Below are 17,793 nucleotides of genomic sequence, written 5' to 3'. Positions count from 1 at the left end.
CTCCGCGGTAGCGTTCCTCATCATGCAGTTCAAGTTTCTGTTTAATATTCCGTATGTCGCTTTTATATGCTCCCGGTTCTTGGCACTCCAGTTCTGTCAGCTTTTCCAAGATTATTCGCAGTTCCTTCTCTTTCTTTTTTGTTTCATGCATTATTGCGACGGAACGATCGATGGCTTTCATTTTAATGCACTGTTTAAACACTTCCCATCGATCTTTTAATCCACCCTCGCCGCTCATTAGAATATTTTTGATGCAGTCCGATACATATTCTCCGAAACTTTCGTCAGTAGTTAAGTTTGAATTCATTTTCCACAGCTCCCAAGAGAAGCTGCCGCCTTTTTTCTTCCTTCCTAAGTCACATTTAACCAGACAATGATCAGTGAAGGAAATAGGATATACACTGTAACTATTACACATTGGTATTGCTTGAAGCGACAAGTAAATACGATCTAAGCGCGCATGGCTGTTTCCTTGAAAGTGCGTGAAACGCACATCTCGCGTCCCTATCATACATTCCGCCACATCCGCTAATTCGCATTCAGTAATTATCTCGTTCAAAACATCCCTACTTTTATCGCTCCTTAAACCTCTATTAGACCGATCTCGGGCATTGAGAACACAATTAAAATCATCTAACAGCACCATCTGCTTTTCAGAAGATATATACTCTTTTAACATGGAAAAAAACAAAGCCCGTTCCTCCAACGCATTTGGTGCATAAATACATACCACCCGCCATTCAATTCCATGCAAAGCAAAATCACAGAAAACTAATCTACCAGTTGGACATGAATAAAAACCTTGCACCGTTATACCGGGTAATTTTCTAACAAACAGCACGCAGCCCGCCGACGTCCCTAAGGCGTGGCTCACTACCGCGTAGTACCGTGGCGTAAACCGCTGCACCATGCTGCGGGTCTCTTCATCACCATCTACTTTTGTCTCTTGCACGGCTAAAACCTCAAGGTCATAGTCCACCAGCAGCCTACACACTTGGCTCTGCTTTCGCTTGGCGGCCAGACCTCGAACGTTTAGCGTGGCCAATCTAAGCGACGGGTTGGGAGCCATGATTATAGGTCTAGTGAAAAGTTTTGGCCCGGAGCATGGTGTTTACCTTTAGCGCCTAGCACACAGCTAGACGCCCCCGGAGCCGCCCGGTGGACCGGTACCACTGGAGAGCGGTGGCGGCTTCTTCTCGGACTTCTTGTCTGCGTTAGCGGTGTTCGGTCGCGGCTTGTAGCTACTGCGCCTGGCCGTTGGCGTCTTCGAAGGCGGCCCGTCTTCCCCACTTCCTTGGTTCGCTGCGCTGCTGTCTGCAGCCTTCTCAAGAGGCCGTTTGACCGAGGCTCCGACATTGCTGCTCATAGGGTCGTGCTGCGCCGACTGGTCCTCAGCTGTCTTCATTTGCTCGCTAGCTTCCGTTAGGCTGCTCTTGCTTTCTTCCTTGGTCTCTTCTGCTGGTTTTTTGCCACACCTTCCGTAGAGTTTTCCTTGTCCGGTGGTGTCCCCGCGCCGGCATCAGGTGCAAGCACACCGCCTACAGCACATGGGGTTGCCTGGTCTTCTGCCCCTTTCGCCGCGGCTTCGGCCTCGGCCGCGTCCATTACCAACCTTGCTGTGTCATTGCCTTCGGATAGCCCAGTCATAGAGGCGTATGTACGTACGCACTGGTCCTCGGCGTGTCCAAACCGACGGCATTGCGAGCACCGGGGAACCTTGCAGTCTCGTCGTACATGACCAGTTCCTTGACAGCGCAAGCACTGCATTGGCCTGCCAGGAACGACGACTAGGGCCAGCTCACCGGCGACCCTAATTTGGTGCGGGAGATCTTCCACCTTCACGCCGCTGTTGAGCTTGAGCAAGACGGATCGGGTAGTCGTCCCCTTGTCGTTGATACCCTGAACGCGCCATCGCTCTCGGGTGACTTGTACGGCTTTACCGAAAGCCGCCAATGCCGTTCTTACATCTTCATCGGCCACACCATGTATTAACCAATGAAGACGCAGCCGCACCTGCTGATCCTGAGGGTTAAAAAAAATTAAATTATGGGGTTTTACGTGCCAAAACCACTTTCTGATTATGAGGCACGCCGTAGTGGGGGACTCCGGAAATTTGGACCACCTGGGGTTCTTTAACGTGCACCTAAATCTAAGTACACGGGTGTTTTCGCATTTCGCCCCCATCGAAATGCGGCCGCCGTGGCCGGGATTCGATCCCGCGACCTCGTGCTCAGCAGCCCAACACCATAGATCCTGAGGGTCGACCACGATGCAGCACCGCCCCTTTACCTTCAGCTCCTTGACTTCCAGCATCCTTTTCGTGGCGTCCGCGGTGTTCATAGTCACAGCCCAGACGTGGTTAATCTGGTAGGCCCCCAGGGCAAGCACTTCCGGCAGCAATCCTGTTGGGCCAAGAGCGTCCCGGAAATCTTCTACTTTGTAGGGTCTAGCTCGCACGTCGCCGTGGAAAAACACGGTGTTTAGCACGACGCGCCCCTTTGGCAGTGGAGGCAAAATAATCTGATAGCCTGCGTCGTCATCGCTGTTCCACCTGTTTCCGCGGCCAACAAAGTCCGCTGTCGCCGCTCCACTGGAGCTCATGATTCGCCGTCCGTCACGCTCGGTGGCCGGAAGTAGAATGTCCACTCGGCCATCCTGACACTGTGTATGTCCCATGAGAAGAGGGCGCAGTGAGCGGCGCGTAACGCGCGGTAAAAAAAAACGCAAAATATTCTGTCAGAAGTGGGATTCGAACCCACGCCCACATGCGTGGACCAAAATTCTCGTGTAACCCGCATCGCTGGGTAAGGTTTCCCTGGAGTCTTGCGCCTTAGACCAATCGGCCATCCCGACACTGCGTATGTCCCATGAGAAGAGGGCGCAGTGAGCGGCGCGTAACGCGCGGTATAAAAAAAACGCAAAATATTGTGTCAGAAGTGGGATTCGAACCCACGCCCACATGCGTGGACCAGAATTCTCGTGTAGCCCGCATCGCTGGGTAAGGTTTCCCTTGAGTCTGGCGCCTTAGACCAATCGGCCATCCCGACACTGCGTATGTCCCATGAGAAGAGGGCGCAGTGAGCGGCGCGTAACGCGCGGTATAAAAAAAACGCAAAATATTGTGTCAGAAGGGGATTCGAACCCACGCCCACATGCGTGGACCAGAATTCTCGTGTAGCCCGCATCGCTTTGTAAGGTTTCCCTTGAGTCTGGCGCCTTAGACCACTCGGCCATCCTGACACTTTTTTTTTTTATTTATTGCCTGTTAGCGATACAACACGAAAAAAAAAAACATGGAATGACTCAATTCACAATTTTGAAATCAAAGGAAAACCACATTCACAATAAGATGAGGCGATAAAAACACCGGCTGTATTACACATTATACAGCTTGGTTAAAGGTATTTTGTTGTCGTGAGGTGGTCAAAGATCCATAGCCATTCTGGGGGCTCGCATAAAGACCTATATGCGTCACGTACATATACAATATTTTCAACAAAATACTCTTTTGCTGGTCGTGCAACTTGGTCTGCATTTCTGACCGCCATTCGCGTCCTCCGGAGACTGTGCATGCACAACATTATTAGGTCGTACGGCACCATCTCTGTTTGCTCAACAGGCAGAAACCTTATCCCGAAAGGCGTTAATGGCAAATCTTTTTTGAGAGTTCTCTGTAGGATGTCCCATAAGAATATGGAATCCCAGCAATTCAGGAAAATATGCTCTATTGTCTCTGGCTTTTTACAAATGATGCAGTTGACGCTCCCAGGCACAAAGATACCTTTTTCCTGGAGCCAAGGCTTGACAGGTAGTGTGCCGCAGTGTAACATAAAGAAGAAAGTTTTTGTAGAAGCCTTCACAGGAAAACCTTTTACACGTTTCAGCACATTCCGCTCTTGTCCTAAATGATATGCTGAACGATAAATCGGTGTAGGGCACATGACATAAATAAGGTCCTTGTAAAGCTTCTTTCTGGAAACATCTGACAGATAATCTACTGAAAAATGCGCTCTCAGAAAACGGACACTATCCACAACTTCACGCATAAATCCTTTCACAGCTACATTACGAGGCGTGTGTGACGTAACAATAAAATCAGGCAATGCATCACACAATCGCAGTTGAATAACAGTGCGCAAGAACGCGTCACTTTGGTCGCGAAAAAACACAAATCTCGACACGACCTGTTTCAAGAACAAATGAGATAAACCTACACCTCCATTCCCCACCGCATGAAATAAGTTTACACGACTCATCCTTTCCCAACCAGATGCCCACAAAAAAACAGCAAATATTCTGTGCAACTTCTGCACACAAATTCTTGACATACACAACACTTGTAACATATAAAACACTTTCGCTACCAAAAACAAGTTACACACCGTCGCACGGGTGAAAACAGACATACTTCGTCCGCCCCACTTTGATGTCTGCGCTTTCATTTTTTCAGTTGGCTCTGCCCACTGGCTCGTTGCATCTTTATAATATTGAAGCGGAACACCAAGGTAGCTGGATGGCACAGTTGTGAACTGTATGCTTTCATAGCATTCTGGCTTATCTTCCCATTCTCCGTGCCAGAAACCTAAACACTTCTGCCAGTTTATGGCACTGCCAGTAAAGCTACAAAATTCTTTGGCATCTTTTACTGCTTCTTTAATGCTTGTTTTGTCTCCACAAAAAATTGCAATGTCATCTGCGTAAGACAAGATTTTAATTTCATGCGTGAAGAAACGGAAACCTCGTATATTCTGGTTGTTCTGCACTTTAAGACAAAAAGGTCCCAAGAACATTGCAAATAATAATGCTGAAATCGGATCTTCCTGTTTTACACCAGTTACAACTGATATTCGATCACTTAATGTCTTATTAATTATTAGATTGGTAGTACAATCAGTGTAAGCCATTTTTACCCCATCTAGGACCACCTTGCCAACGTTAGTATATTCCAGTAATCTAAAGATCGCCACGTGCGCTACCCTATCAAAGGCTTTCTCAAGGTCCAGCTGTACCATCGCCACGTTCCCGCATACCCTATCACAGCACTCCAGTACACTTCGAGCTGTATGAACATTCGTGAAAATTGTCCTCCCCTTTATGCCACATGTTTGGTGTTTACCAACTACCAATGTTATTACACTTTGCAGTCTTTTAGCTAACACTTTCATGAATATCCTGTAATCAACATTTGCAAGGCTTATCGGTCGATATGCTTCCACTGAAAGTAATTTCGAGGGGTCATCTGTTTTAGGTATTAGTACAATATGGCTTGTTTTAAAAGATGGAGGCATTCCACGGCTGTCATACGCTTCATTAATAACATGGTAGAGTATTTCAGCCAATTCCTGTTTAAAAGCTTTGTAGAATGACGCGCCAAGGCCATCAGGCCCAGGCGACTTTCCTACACTTAACTCTTTTATTGCTGTTTCGATTTCATTAACACTAATGGGAGCTTCCAGTGTATTTTTCGCATCGTCATCCAACCTCGGCATTAGTGGCATAAATTCTGTAAAGAAGCCTTCGTGTACAGGTGTCTTACACCCCAGCAAACCCGTGTATCTTTCAACAAATGCTTTCTGGATCACATTTTGATCAGTCGTGACTTCATCACGATAGCAAATTCTTTTGATTTCGTTCTTTGCGCCGTAGCATCTTTCGTCTCCCAGTGCACGCTTGGTTGGGGTTTCCCCCAACCAGAGCCGTTCAGCCCGCGCTCTTATCACGGCCCCTCTATATTTTTCAGCTTCCATGGCTTCCATCTTTCTTTTAACTTCTTTAATCTCTTTTGAGAACAGCCCAGGTATTGTGGTTTCAGCATTTAAAAGATAGTCCAGAGTATTTCGCAGTTCTTTTTCTTCCTGTTTAGATTTGTGCCGCAGTGCGCATGCTCTATCAATTGCAGTAATTTTAACATCAATTTTAAATTGTTCCCACAACGCACCAATCCTGTCAGACTTATCAGAGTTAACAGCTTCAATTCTTTCTGTCACTGCCCGCATAAAAGTTTCATCATGTAGCAGCTTTTCGTTAAGCTTCCAAAGATTCCAATTAAACTGTGAAGTTTTTCGTTTCGTGCCTATTTCAAACATGACCAGGCTATGGTCGCTGAAGCTTACATGCTTTACCATGTATTTGAAGCATAATGGCATAAAGCTTGCTGAAATGTATGCGCGATCTAACCTGGCATGACTCGCACCTTGGAAATGCGTATACTGCACACAATTACCACGGAGTACATCCCCCACATCAAACATATATTTTTCTTGTGTAACTGTGTTCAATAGATCAGCGCTCAAATCTCTAATAGGTACATTTTTGACTGTGTCCTCAGGCAAGCATACACAGTTAAAATCACCAAGAAGCACAACTTTCCTTTCACAAGACAAAAACGGTTCAACATACTCGAAGAAAACCTTGCGCTCCCTCTCTCTATTCGGGGCGTAGATGCACAAAAGACGCCACCCAGCTTCATTAAAAGAAAAATCACACAGGACTAGCCGACCATTCTCACTGGTGAGGACTGCTTCCTCTAATATTCCGATACTATTGCGCAAAAAAAGGGCACATCCTCCGGACTTGCCAGCAGCATGACACACACAAACGTTGTATTTTGCTTTAAAGGTCTCGACCATCCGGTCTGTTGCTTCCTGACTCGATTTTTGTCTCCTGAATAGCCAAAATATCTATGTCATTATCGAGCATTAGGCGACTAACTTGCACTTGCCGTCGTCTTGCTGTCAATCCCCGTACATTCAACGTTGCAATACGAAGTGCAGAAAGATTTGGGTCCATTGTCTTATTTTTTTTTCCACAATACCTAATACGCTACGCTAACACAGGTGAGGGAGACTTACATCACCGGTCAGTGTGCACAGCAGGCGGATTCGTCCACACGGGTAATTAGCCCCGCTTCTACCTTGAAGACACTCAACTCAACCAAAGTCTCAACATGATTGTCCTCATACATACAGTTGAACAAGAAGGCAAAAAAGTACCCCTGCTAACGCGGAGGCACTCGCGGCCCTTGCAACCGGTCTGGTGGGACCGTCGGCTTGGGCTTGAAGCTGCTCCTACGAGTGGTCGTTGACTTCAGCGGCGGTGGTCCCACAGCGCTCGCTGGGTCGGAGTAATCCTCGTCGCTAGCCACCTTCTCATGAGGTCTCTTAGTAACGGCTGTTGCAGGTTGACTTCCTTTTTCACTTTTCGGGAGTGCCTCGCTCTCCGAGTCATTCTGCGAAGCCGATGCGCCACCTCCGAGATTTGTTTCCATTTCGGGAGTACTTTCGGGTGTGCTTGGGTGGGCCGGTTGTCGTTTTTCGTCCTCCGTTCTTGCTTCTTTGTCCTTTTCAGAAGACGCTATAGGCGGGTTCTCTTGCCTGCTCGCCTTATGCCCACTTCCCACAGAAGCTTCTTCGGCGTCGGCCTGGTCCATAAGGTGCTCTTGCACAATGTCGCTTCCACCTGTTCCGGTTACGTTGGCATAGCTGCGTACACACTGGCTCTCCTCGTGGCCATAGCGACGGCAGGCACCGCAGCGCGGTACCCGGCACTCGCGCCGTATGTGACCGGTGCCGTGGCACCGGAGGCAGAGCGGTGCTCTACCAGATACGAATACAAGTGCGTTGTCTTCGCCTATGCGCAACTGGTGCGGCAGGTCTTCGACCGTCAAACCGGACTTCAGGCGCAAGGACACCAAACGTGTGTGCGAGCCCTTCTCGTAACAGCCTGAGACACGCCACTTCTCTTTGGAAATTTCAATAACTTTGCCAAAAGGTGCCAAAGCCGTTCGAACTTCGTCGTCGGGCGTGGTGTGCAGGAGCCAGTGAAGCTTCATCCGCACATCCTGTTTGCAAGGGTCAATAACAACGCACCGGTGCTCCTTGACGCTGAACGCCTCGAGGGAAAGTATTTTTTTCTTTGCGTCTTCATCCTTGAAGGTTATCGCCCACACATGATTCATTTGATAGGCCCCAAGGGCCAGCACTTCCGGCATAAGCTGTACTCTGACAAGCGCATCGCGAAAATGTTCTACGCGATACGGTCTTGCTTTTAAGTCTCCGTGCAAAAACACTGTCTTAGAAACCGTCATACCTGAAGGCAGATGAGGCAAAACAAGCTGGTATTCCTGTGTAGTCGACTCCGTAAACCTGATTCCACGGCCCTGCTGGGCCGCTTCAACCGCCCCAACGGAGCAAGACATTCTGCGACCGTACCGTACGGTAGCCGGAAGTAGAATCCCTCGGCCATCCTGACACTGTATATGTCCCATGAGAAGAGGGCGCAGTGAGCGGCGCGTAACGCGCGGTATAAGGAAAAACGCAAAATTTTGTGTCAGAAGTGGGATTCGAACCCAGGCCCACATGCGTGGACCAGAATTCTCGTGTAGCCGCATCGCTGGGTAAGGTTTCCCTTGAGTCTGGCGCCTTAGACCACTCTGCCATCCTGACACTTTTTTTTTATTACCTTTTTCAGGATTGAAACAAAGCGATACAATCACAAATTCACACTACATAAAGTAATTAAAAACGCTTGCCCGCTTTGGGCAAGCGTGGGTATTTAAAACCGCTTCAGGTTGACAAGAGCATCTAATACAGGCATCCATGCTGGTGGATCAATCTGTGCTTTATATATCTCACGAATAAACGCGATACTTTCTTTGAAGTACTCTCTGGCTGGCTGGGCGTTCATATCTGCATGATACACTGCCATTCTTGTTTTCCAGATGCTGTGAAGACAAAGCCATAAACATGTCATACGGCACCCCTTCATCATTATCGGTTGGGAGGAAGCGGATGCCATATGGGGTAATCGGTAACTCTTTTTTTAAAGTACGTTGCAGTATGTCCCATAAGAAGGTGGAATCTACGCAATCAAGAAAGATATGGTCGATAGTTTCTGGTTGCTTGCACAATAAGCAGTTTATCGTCCAAGGCACGAAGATACCCTTATGCTCTAACCACGGTTTAACGGGCAGAGTTCCGGTGTGCAAGTAAAAGAAGAACGTTTTCACCGTGGACCGTACTGGCATCCGCTTCACCCTTTTCAGTACGTCTTTGCCTGCTCCTGTTGACAACATGGTGCGATACAGTGGTTCTGGCATACATACATCAACAACATCTTTGTACAGTTTCTTTCGTGTGACATTGCTTAGATACTGTAATGAGAACCGTGCTGCGAGGAACTCGTAAGACCAGACGACTTCTCGCAGGAAGCCTCGTACTTTCGGCCCATCAACCCGATCAGACGACACAATAAACGCTGGCATAACGTCACACAATCGCATTTGAAACACAGTACGTAGGAAAGCATTGCTTTGCTCTCGCATAAAGAGAAATCTGGACACTACCTGTTTTAGAAACAAATGCGCCAAGCCCAGTCCGCCACTTTTCACTGACCGGAATAAATTTGTACGGCTTGTACGTTCCCAAGTTGATCCCCATATATACACTGCTAGCACCCTGTGGAGTCTTTGAATGCTTGCTCTCGTCGCACACAGTACTTGCAGAACGTACCAAATCTTGGCTACAAGAAAAAGGTTACATACTGTTGACCTTGCAAATATAGATAAGTCTCTCCCTCCAAATTTTGTCGATTTTTCTTTTATTTGTTCCGCTTCATTTCTCCAATAATCACTAGTGTCTTTGTAGTGATTTAAAGGCACCCCGAGGTATTTCGTTGGCGAAACCGTCCACTGCATGCTTTCAAAGACGTCCGGGGTGTCGTCCCAATCCCCATGCCAAAAGCCTAAAGATTTGCTCCAGTTGATAACGCTTCCTGTCGCTTTACAAAAACTCTTCGCCACACTGATGGCATTCCTGACACTTTCTTGGTCAGAACAGAAAACTGCAATATCGTCAGCGTACGTAAGTAGCTTAACCTCGCTTGTGCTCAACCTAAAACCTTTTATTGCACTCGATGACATGATTTTCAAACAGAAAGGTTTCAGGTACAGCGCGAACAGTAAAGGAGACAAAGAGCATCCCTGCCTAACAGAGGACTTTATCTGGAAACTGGCAGTTAATGATTTATTAATTTTAATCCTGCTAGAAATGTCTGCGTAACACATTTCTATACCTTCTGATAGGACCTTCCCGACATTGATGTGTTCTAGAATGTTGAAAAGGACTTTATGCACAACTCTGTCGAATGCCTTCTCTAAATCCAGTTGTACCATGGCGACCTTACCACAGTACGCATCACAGCACTCCAGGACGGTTCTAGCCACGTGTATGTTTGTTACAATGGACCTTCCTTTTATGCCGCAAGTCTGATGCGGCCCCACAAGCCTGGTTATAACACTTTGCAGTCTCCTACCCAAAACTTTAGCGAAGATCTTGTAGTCCGTGTTCGTTAGAGTTATCGGTCGATACGCTCGTACAGAGAGCAAGGCAGCTGGATCCTCTGTTTTTGGAAAAAGTACAACATGGCTCTGCCTGAAAGAAGGAGGCAACTTCTTTGTTCTGTATGCCTCCTTTATTACGTTATGCAGGACAACTGCTATCTCAGTTTTAAAAGCCTTGTAGAATTCTGAGCCAAAACCATCAGGGCCTGGCGATTTCCCTGCACTCTATTCATCAATTGCCCCCTCAATTTCTGCAACGCTGATTGGTGCTTCGAGATTCGTTTTAACTTCTGCTTCAAGTTTTGGCATGTGTCTCAAGAAATCGCTTTGAAAACCTTCCACAATCTGTGGTTCGTGGCCAACTAAATCCCGATAATAATAAACAAATGCGCGACGTATCAGTTCCTCGTCTTGCACAACTTCATCTCTGTACATTATCGCTTTTATTTCGTTGCGCGACGCATAGCTTTTTTCATCTGATAGAGCGCGTTTGGTCGGGGTTTCACCCATATACATTTTTTCCGCACGCGCTCGTACAACTGCGCCCCTGTACTTTTCTGTGTTAATATTTTCTAGTTTGCTTTTAATTTCTTTTATTTCTCTGGCAAAGTTACCCGGGGCTCTAGCTTCTGCATTCAAATAAAAATCAAGCTGGCTTTGGAGCTCAGTTTCTTCTTTGTTTTGCTTCCTCCGCAATGCCCCGGCTCTTTCGATGGCTGAGATTTTTGCGTTTTCCTTAAAATGTTCCCATGCCTCCGCATAACACTCCGGTTCATTTGCCAGTAGGTCTCCAATTTTTTCTTTTGTTTCCTTCATATATACCTCATCATTGAGGAGTTTAACATTGCATTTCCACAGCTGCCAGTTAAATTTCGCCGGTTTCCTCGGACCTAGAGCGCACACAACCAAACTATGGTCGCTAAAGAAAACGTTTTTAATGTCATACTTATTGCAGACGGGTGCCAAATCTGCCGAAACATAAAGACGATCTAATCTAGCGTGGCTGTCCCCCTGGTAGTGGGTAAAACGAGGCAATGTGCCATTTGACAGGAGGCACCCTACATCTTCTAACAGGTGACCTTCAGTCAGCGCATTTAGTACCGACACACTCGCATCTCGTATCGGTGCATCTCTTGTCCTGTCTTCTACTCTGGATACGCAATTAAAGTCCCCCATCATTATAATTGCCCTGTCACAATTCAGATAATGTTCAACACTTTCAAAAAACAATCTGCGCTCACTTGGTGCATTTGGGGCATGTAAACAAACTATTCGGAACTTCTGGGCTTGCAACGTTATGTCACATATAATAAGTCGTCCAGTGTCACACGCGTACACACTATCAACAGATATACCTGTGGAGTGCTTCAAGAACAGCGCACAACCACCGGCTGTACCTACTGCATGCGCAACGCATACATTGTAGTACGCCCTAAAAGGTTCAACCATGCGGTTTGTTCCTTCCTGACTTTCGATCTTCGTTTCCTGTATGGCAATTACGTCCAATTCATTTTCCATAAAAAGTCGACTCAGCTGGTATTGTTTTCTCCGTGTCGACAGGCCCCGCACGTTAAGAGTGCCTACGTAAAGAGGCGTTTGGGGGGTAACAGCCATTTTTTTTATAGACACAAACCGCATAGTATCCCTTGCTTATCACAAGACGGCAAAACACTCACATTTTTTATAGAAAATCCCAGTCGTTCCAGCCATTTTGATTAGAATTTAGACTTCGCCGTGACGACGTCGACGCACTGTCTTTCCAGTCCCTTCCGCTGATAGTGTCCGGTTGGAAAAAAAGGAGGCTCGACACCTTGTCACGTCGCCGGCGGGGCCGGCGGTTTCCGCTCGAGCGGTATTTTCGGTGCGAGTTTAAATGTAGTCCTTCGATGGGGTGTCGTTTTCACAGGCGGCTCATCCGTTGCATTCTGGTCGGTCTTGTGCCCTTCTTTGCCGTCCTCATGGAGTCGTTTTGGTGCAGGGCTGCTGGTACTTGCCATAATGACGTCTGTAGTCTCAGGGCTTTGCTCGACACTCGCGCCAGGTGCAATGTGTTGGCTCGTTGGAGCGCCCATCGCCTGTGTCTCTACAGCCTCTGTTGAAGCGATGGCTGCGTCTTCCGCAATAATGAGGGCAGCCTTTTGCTTCACATGTAACACGTTTGCTGCACCAATAGTTCGCGAGCTGTCTGCCTCGGGGGTAGTTTCGGCCGCGTCTGCCTCGTCCATTAGATGTTCTGTCGACAGTTCATCGCTTGCTTTGACTCCGGCCACGTTTGCGTAGGTTCGCACGCAGACGCTTTCATCGTGGCCATATCGCCGACATTTGGCACAACGCGGTACCCGGCAGTCGCGCCTGATATGGCCTGTGGCATGGCACCTCAAGCATAGCGGTGGGCGTCCCGGCGCAACGAGTAGAGCCATGATTCCTGCAACGCGCAACTGATGTGGTAAATCTTCTAGAGTTACACCAGGCTTGAGCTTCAGACCAACTGTGCGCGTAGATGAGCCTTTGTCAGCTATTCCGTGCACTCGCCAGCGCTCCTTGTAGATATCGCTTGCTTTCCCGTACGGTGCTAGAGCAGAGCGCACTTCTTCGTCCGGAACATTATGTAGCACCCAGTAAAGCTTGATGCGCACTTCTTGATTTTCGGAATCAACCACAAGGCACCGTTTCTCCTTGACCAGAACTTCCCCAATTTCTACCATCTTCTTCGTAGCTTCTGCACTTTTAAAAGTGACGGCCCAAACATGGTTCATCTGGAACGCCCCCAAAGCTATCACTTCAGGAAGCACTCCGAGATGAACCAACGTGTCCCGAAAGTCTTCTACACGGTAAGGCCTGGATTTCAAATCCCCGTGAAGAAAAACAGTATTCGCTACAGACGCACCTGTTGGCAGCGAGGGCAGTTAACTTGATAGTCCAGGGCTTCATCAGCAAAAAACCTGTTTCCGCGGCCCGACTGGGCCGCTGATACCGCTCCGGCGGAGCAAATTCCACACGCGTCCGTTTGCTATCACGGCCGGAAGTAGAATCCTGCCATCCTGACACTGTATATGTCCCATGAGATGAGGGCGCAGTGAGCGGCGCGTAACGCGCGGTATAAAGAAAAACGCAAAGTTTTGTGTCAGAAGTGGGATTCGAACCCACGCCCACATACGTGGACCAGAATTCTCGTATAACCTGCATCGCTGGGTAAGGTTTCCCTTGAGTCTGGCGCCTTAGACCACTCGGCCATCCTGACACTTTTTTTTTCTTTATTGCCGGATTTCTCCTCGTACAATTTACAGGAATTCTTGCTGGAATTCGACATACATACACTTAGGTTGTATTAAAAACGAGACTCGTACTTTGTCTCGTGTTGTTAGGTTAGTACGGCTCTTGGGTTAGCAACTGATCAAACACAGGTAGCCATTCTGGACGATCGGGAAGTGTCCTGTAGACGTCGCGGACGTACATAATAGCGTCTCTGAAGTACACATTTGACGGTTGTGATTTAACATTCTCGTGTCTTGCATCCATTCGCGTCTTCCATACACTGTGCATTGTCAACAACATCAACAGATCACACGGCACGTCCCCTGTCTGATCAAACGGGAGAAATCGAACCCCGTGAGGTGTAAGTGGAAGTTGCTTTTTGAGTGTCCTTTGTAAAATGTCCCACAGAAAAACGGAGTCTGAACAGTCTAAAAATAGGTGCTCGATGGTTTCGGGCTTATTGCATATTGTACGGTTAGTACTCCAAGGGACAAAAATACCTTTTTCTTTAAGCCAGGGTTTTACAGGGAGCGTGCCGGTGTGAAGAAAGAAGAAAAACGTCTTGGTCGACGCTCTCACAGGCATCTTTTTAACGCGTCTCAAAACATTAAGTTGTCGTCCTAGCTTATATAAGGAACGATAGATCGGCACAGGACACATCACATCAAGCAAGTCTCTGTACAATTTCTTCTTTGTTACAGCCGAGAGATATTCAGTCGAAAAGTGGCTTTTGAAAAAACGAAAAGCATTAACGACTTCTTTCATAAACCCTTTCAATGGAACATGATTAGTAGAATACGATGACACTATGTATTCGGGTAATGCCTGGCTCAAAAACACTTGACAAATACTCTGCAGGAAAGCATCGTTCTGTTGCCTCAAGAAAAAGAACCGTGTAACAACTTGTTTAAGAAATAAATGCGATAAGCCTAGCCCTCCGTTTTTAACCAACTGAAATAAGTTCAGACGACTTGTACGCTCCCAGTTCGACCCCCAGATAAAAACAGCAAACAGTCTGTGTAACTTTTGTACAGACATCCTTGCCATGCAAAGCACTTGCATCATATAGAAAACTTTTCTTACGATGAACATATTACACACAGTTGCACGTGTAAAGATTGAGAAATCGCGTCCGCCCCATTTTGTTGTTTGGGATTTAACCCGGTCAATTTCACCCGCCCATTGGTCTTTGTTTCCGCGATAGTGTTCCAAAGGAATGCCAAGGTATTTGCCCGGCGTATCAGTAAACCTTATACCTTCGAATTGTGTCGGCTTCTCGTCCCATTCACCGTGCCGGAATCCTAGGCATTTTTGCCAACTAATGGCGCTTCCAGTTAGGCTGCAAAATGTTTTTGCTTCCTTAATGGCACTTTCGATGCTTTCTTGAGTTCGGCAAAAGATTGCGATGTCGTCTGCGTATGAGAGGATTTTAATTTCGTGCGTTAAGAAGCGATAGCCGCATATCGTTTTGTTGTTCAGAATTTTTAAACAGAACGGTTCAAGATATATGGCGAATAGCAGGCTTGAGGCTGGGCATCCTTGGCGCACACTAGACCTTACTGGGATTCCTTCGCTAAGGTTTTAGTTAATGATAAGCTTAGTAGTACAGTTTTTATATGCCATTTTCACGTCTTCACTTATTACGCTGCCTATGTTAACTTGTTCTAGTACTGCGAACAGTACGCCATGTGCGACTTTGTCGAAAGCTTTCTCTTGATCTAGTTGAAGCATTGCTATCTTTCCGGAAAAAGCGTCACAACCTTCTAGTATGCTTCTGGTGGTATGTATGTTTGTGAATATGCTTCTTCCTTTAATCCCGCATGTTTGATGTGGGCCAACTATAGCTGTAATTACTGATTGGAGTCTTCTTGCAATTACTTTCATAAAGATCTTATAATCTACATTTGTCAAACTTATGGGCCGATAAGACTCTACTGACTGCAATTTGGAAGGTTCATCGGTTTTAGGAATTAGAACTACGTGACTTAGTTTGAACGATGGAGGCATTTGTTTACTATCGTAGGCTTCTGCTATGACATGGTATAGTATTTCTGCTACTTCATCCTTAAAAACTTTATAGAACGCTGATCCGAGGCCATCTGGCCCAGGCGTTTTTCCTTTGCTCAAATCTTCAATTGCTTGTTTGATTTCATCTCTAGTAATTTGTCTTTCAAGCTCTAGTTTAATATCCTCGTCAAGCCTTGGCATTTGCTTAACATAGTCGTTTATAAATATATCATTTACTTGCACTTCGTTGCCGAGCAAACTACGGTATCGCTCTACAAATGCTGTTTCAATGACGCTCTTATCTGTCGAGACTTCGTTTCGGTAGCGAATTTCATTTATTTCGTTTTTTGTTGCATATTTTTTTTCTTCACCAATCGCCCTCTTAGTTGGTCTTTCGCCTAACCAAAGCCTCTCTGAACGCGCTCTAATAACAGCGCCTTTATATTTTTCTTCTTCCATCTGTTCCATCTGTGTTTTAACATCTTCGACTTCACTTTTAAACAAACCCGGTATTGTAGTCTCTGCATTCCAAAGGAAATCAAGTGTGCTCTGTAGTTCTTTTTCCTTTTGTTTTTCTTTATGTCGTAGTATGCATGATCTGTCTATTGCACTTTTTTTAACTTCGCACTTGAATTGTTCCCAAGCTTCGATGAAATTTTTGTGACTCGTGGACACTATTTCCAATTTCTCGCGTACTACTTGGACAAATGTGTCATCGGTTAAGAGCTGTTCATTTAATTTCCACAGTTCCCAGTTGAATGCAGAGACTTTGTGCTTTCTACCTATTTCAAACATTACGAAGCTATGATCACTGAAACTAACATGTTTCACGGCATAGTTACAGCACATAGACATAGCATCCGAAGAAATATACACGCGATCTAATCGTGCGTGGCTTTCGCCCTGAAAGTGGGTAAATCGCACTTGATTTCCACGGGATATGTCCCCTACATCAACAAGGCCACATTCATCCACCAACGCTTTAAGCTGTAGGGCACTTTTGTCCCGTACTGGTTCATTCTTAACTGAGTCTTCGGGCATGCAAATACAATTAAAATCGCCAAGCAAAATGAGTTGCCTGTCACACTTTAGAAATCCAGCGACATGATCAAAAAAAACTTTTCTTTCTGAAATTTGGTTCGGTGCGTACACACAAATAATTGGCCATTGTACTTGGTTTAAATAAAAGTCGCACAATGCTAACCGTCCGTCATCAGAGGTGATAAAACCCTCTTCAACGATTCCCATACCTCGTTTCAGAAAGATAGCACAACCGCCAGACTTTCCAACGGCATGGCAAACACAAACGTTGAAATCTAATGCGTAAGTTTGGACCATGTGGTCCGCCTGCTCCTCGCAGTCTATTTTTGATTCCTGTAAGGCTAGAATATCGATGGTATTTTCTTTTAGCAGACGTCTTAACTGCCCTTGCCGCTTTCTTGCCGTGAGACCGCGCACATTTAGCGTGCCTATTCTTAATGCCGATAAAGACGTTGAATTCATAGAAAGCGAAAGGTCAAGCGGACCGCTGGGTGATTGTGCCGAATTGACAGGACGCACACTTACACTGTTGCACTGATTCTGAGTGCTTCGTCAAACATGGCGAAGCCGAGGCGTTTTCCTTGTGGGTAGGCATGGCGACGTATCGTGCTGCGCGTCCCGCTCCAGTCTAGCGGTAAGGTCGTCCCTCGGACAGCGCCCTCCGCTAACGCGGAGGCCCTGTCGGTGTAGTCCTCCTGTCTGGAGGCACGTTGGGCTTCACCTTCAGGGGAGCCCTACGGTGGAACCCTGCCTTTTGGGGCGGTTCACCGGCGTTGACCTTCTCTCGGTTGTCGTCTTCGATGGTATTTTCCCGTGGTCTCTTTGAGACAGCGACGCCAGGGTTGGTTTTTCCTCCTTCCGAGTTGATGCCCTCCATTGCGGTACCGCTCTCTTCCGTCTCGCTAACGGCAGCACAGTTGCTAGGAGTTTCCACGGCCTCTGAAGTATTCTGAGGCTCGTCGTTCTTTCCATTTTGACTGACCGCAGCTTTCATAGGTCCCTTGTTTTCGGATGGGACAGAAGGCGTGGCACCCGACGTTGTCGACTTCTCGCCTCCACTGACGGTCTCCTCCGCGTCGACTTGGTCCATGAGGTGCTCATCGACGGTGTCGCTTCGCCCAGTTCCGGTCACACTGGCGTAGCTACGCGCG

The 17,793-nt window shown here is 46.9% G+C and overlaps 1 protein-coding gene and 5 non-coding genes across 6 annotated transcripts; all 6 read right to left on the bottom strand.

Annotated features, from left to right (window-relative positions):
* Nucleotides 1–2,734: 2,734 nt before the first annotated feature.
* TRNAW-CCA (transfer RNA tryptophan (anticodon CCA)) lies at nt 2,735–2,853 on the bottom strand. Its single transcript has 2 exons — nt 2,816–2,853; nt 2,735–2,781 (listed from the first exon to the last, which is right to left on the bottom strand). It is a non-coding gene; the product is annotated as a tRNA-Trp (tRNA).
* A 75-nt stretch (nt 2,854–2,928) lies between these two features.
* On the bottom strand, nt 2,929–3,047 carry TRNAL-CAA (transfer RNA leucine (anticodon CAA)). Its single transcript has 2 exons — nt 3,010–3,047; nt 2,929–2,974 (listed from the first exon to the last, which is right to left on the bottom strand). It is a non-coding gene; the product is annotated as a tRNA-Leu (tRNA).
* A 75-nt stretch (nt 3,048–3,122) lies between these two features.
* Nucleotides 3,123–3,240, bottom strand: TRNAL-CAA (transfer RNA leucine (anticodon CAA)). The gene is made up of 2 exons: nt 3,203–3,240; nt 3,123–3,167 (listed from the first exon to the last, which is right to left on the bottom strand). It is a non-coding gene; the product is annotated as a tRNA-Leu (tRNA).
* A 3,757-nt stretch (nt 3,241–6,997) lies between these two features.
* LOC140217053 (uncharacterized) lies at nt 6,998–8,231 on the bottom strand. Its single transcript, XM_072287476.1, has one exon. The coding sequence runs from the start codon at nt 8,195–8,197 to the stop codon at nt 6,998–7,000; it is 1,200 nt and encodes a 399-aa protein (XP_072143577.1). The 5' UTR covers nt 8,198–8,231.
* Nucleotides 8,232–8,326: 95 nt separating this feature from the next.
* On the bottom strand, nt 8,327–8,444 carry TRNAL-CAA (transfer RNA leucine (anticodon CAA)). Its single transcript has 2 exons — nt 8,407–8,444; nt 8,327–8,372 (listed from the first exon to the last, which is right to left on the bottom strand). It is a non-coding gene; the product is annotated as a tRNA-Leu (tRNA).
* Nucleotides 8,445–13,461: 5,017 nt separating this feature from the next.
* TRNAL-CAA (transfer RNA leucine (anticodon CAA)) lies at nt 13,462–13,580 on the bottom strand. Its single transcript has 2 exons — nt 13,543–13,580; nt 13,462–13,507 (listed from the first exon to the last, which is right to left on the bottom strand). It is a non-coding gene; the product is annotated as a tRNA-Leu (tRNA).
* Between the last annotated feature and the right edge of the window lie 4,213 nt (nt 13,581–17,793).

This window comes from Dermacentor andersoni, chromosome 4, assembly GCF_023375885.2.
Source record: "Dermacentor andersoni chromosome 4, qqDerAnde1_hic_scaffold, whole genome shotgun sequence".
NCBI lineage: Eukaryota > Metazoa > Arthropoda > Arachnida > Ixodida > Ixodidae > Dermacentor > Dermacentor andersoni.
The sequence above is the reverse complement of the archived record's forward strand: the minus strand, read 5'-3'. Positions and strand labels throughout refer to the sequence as shown.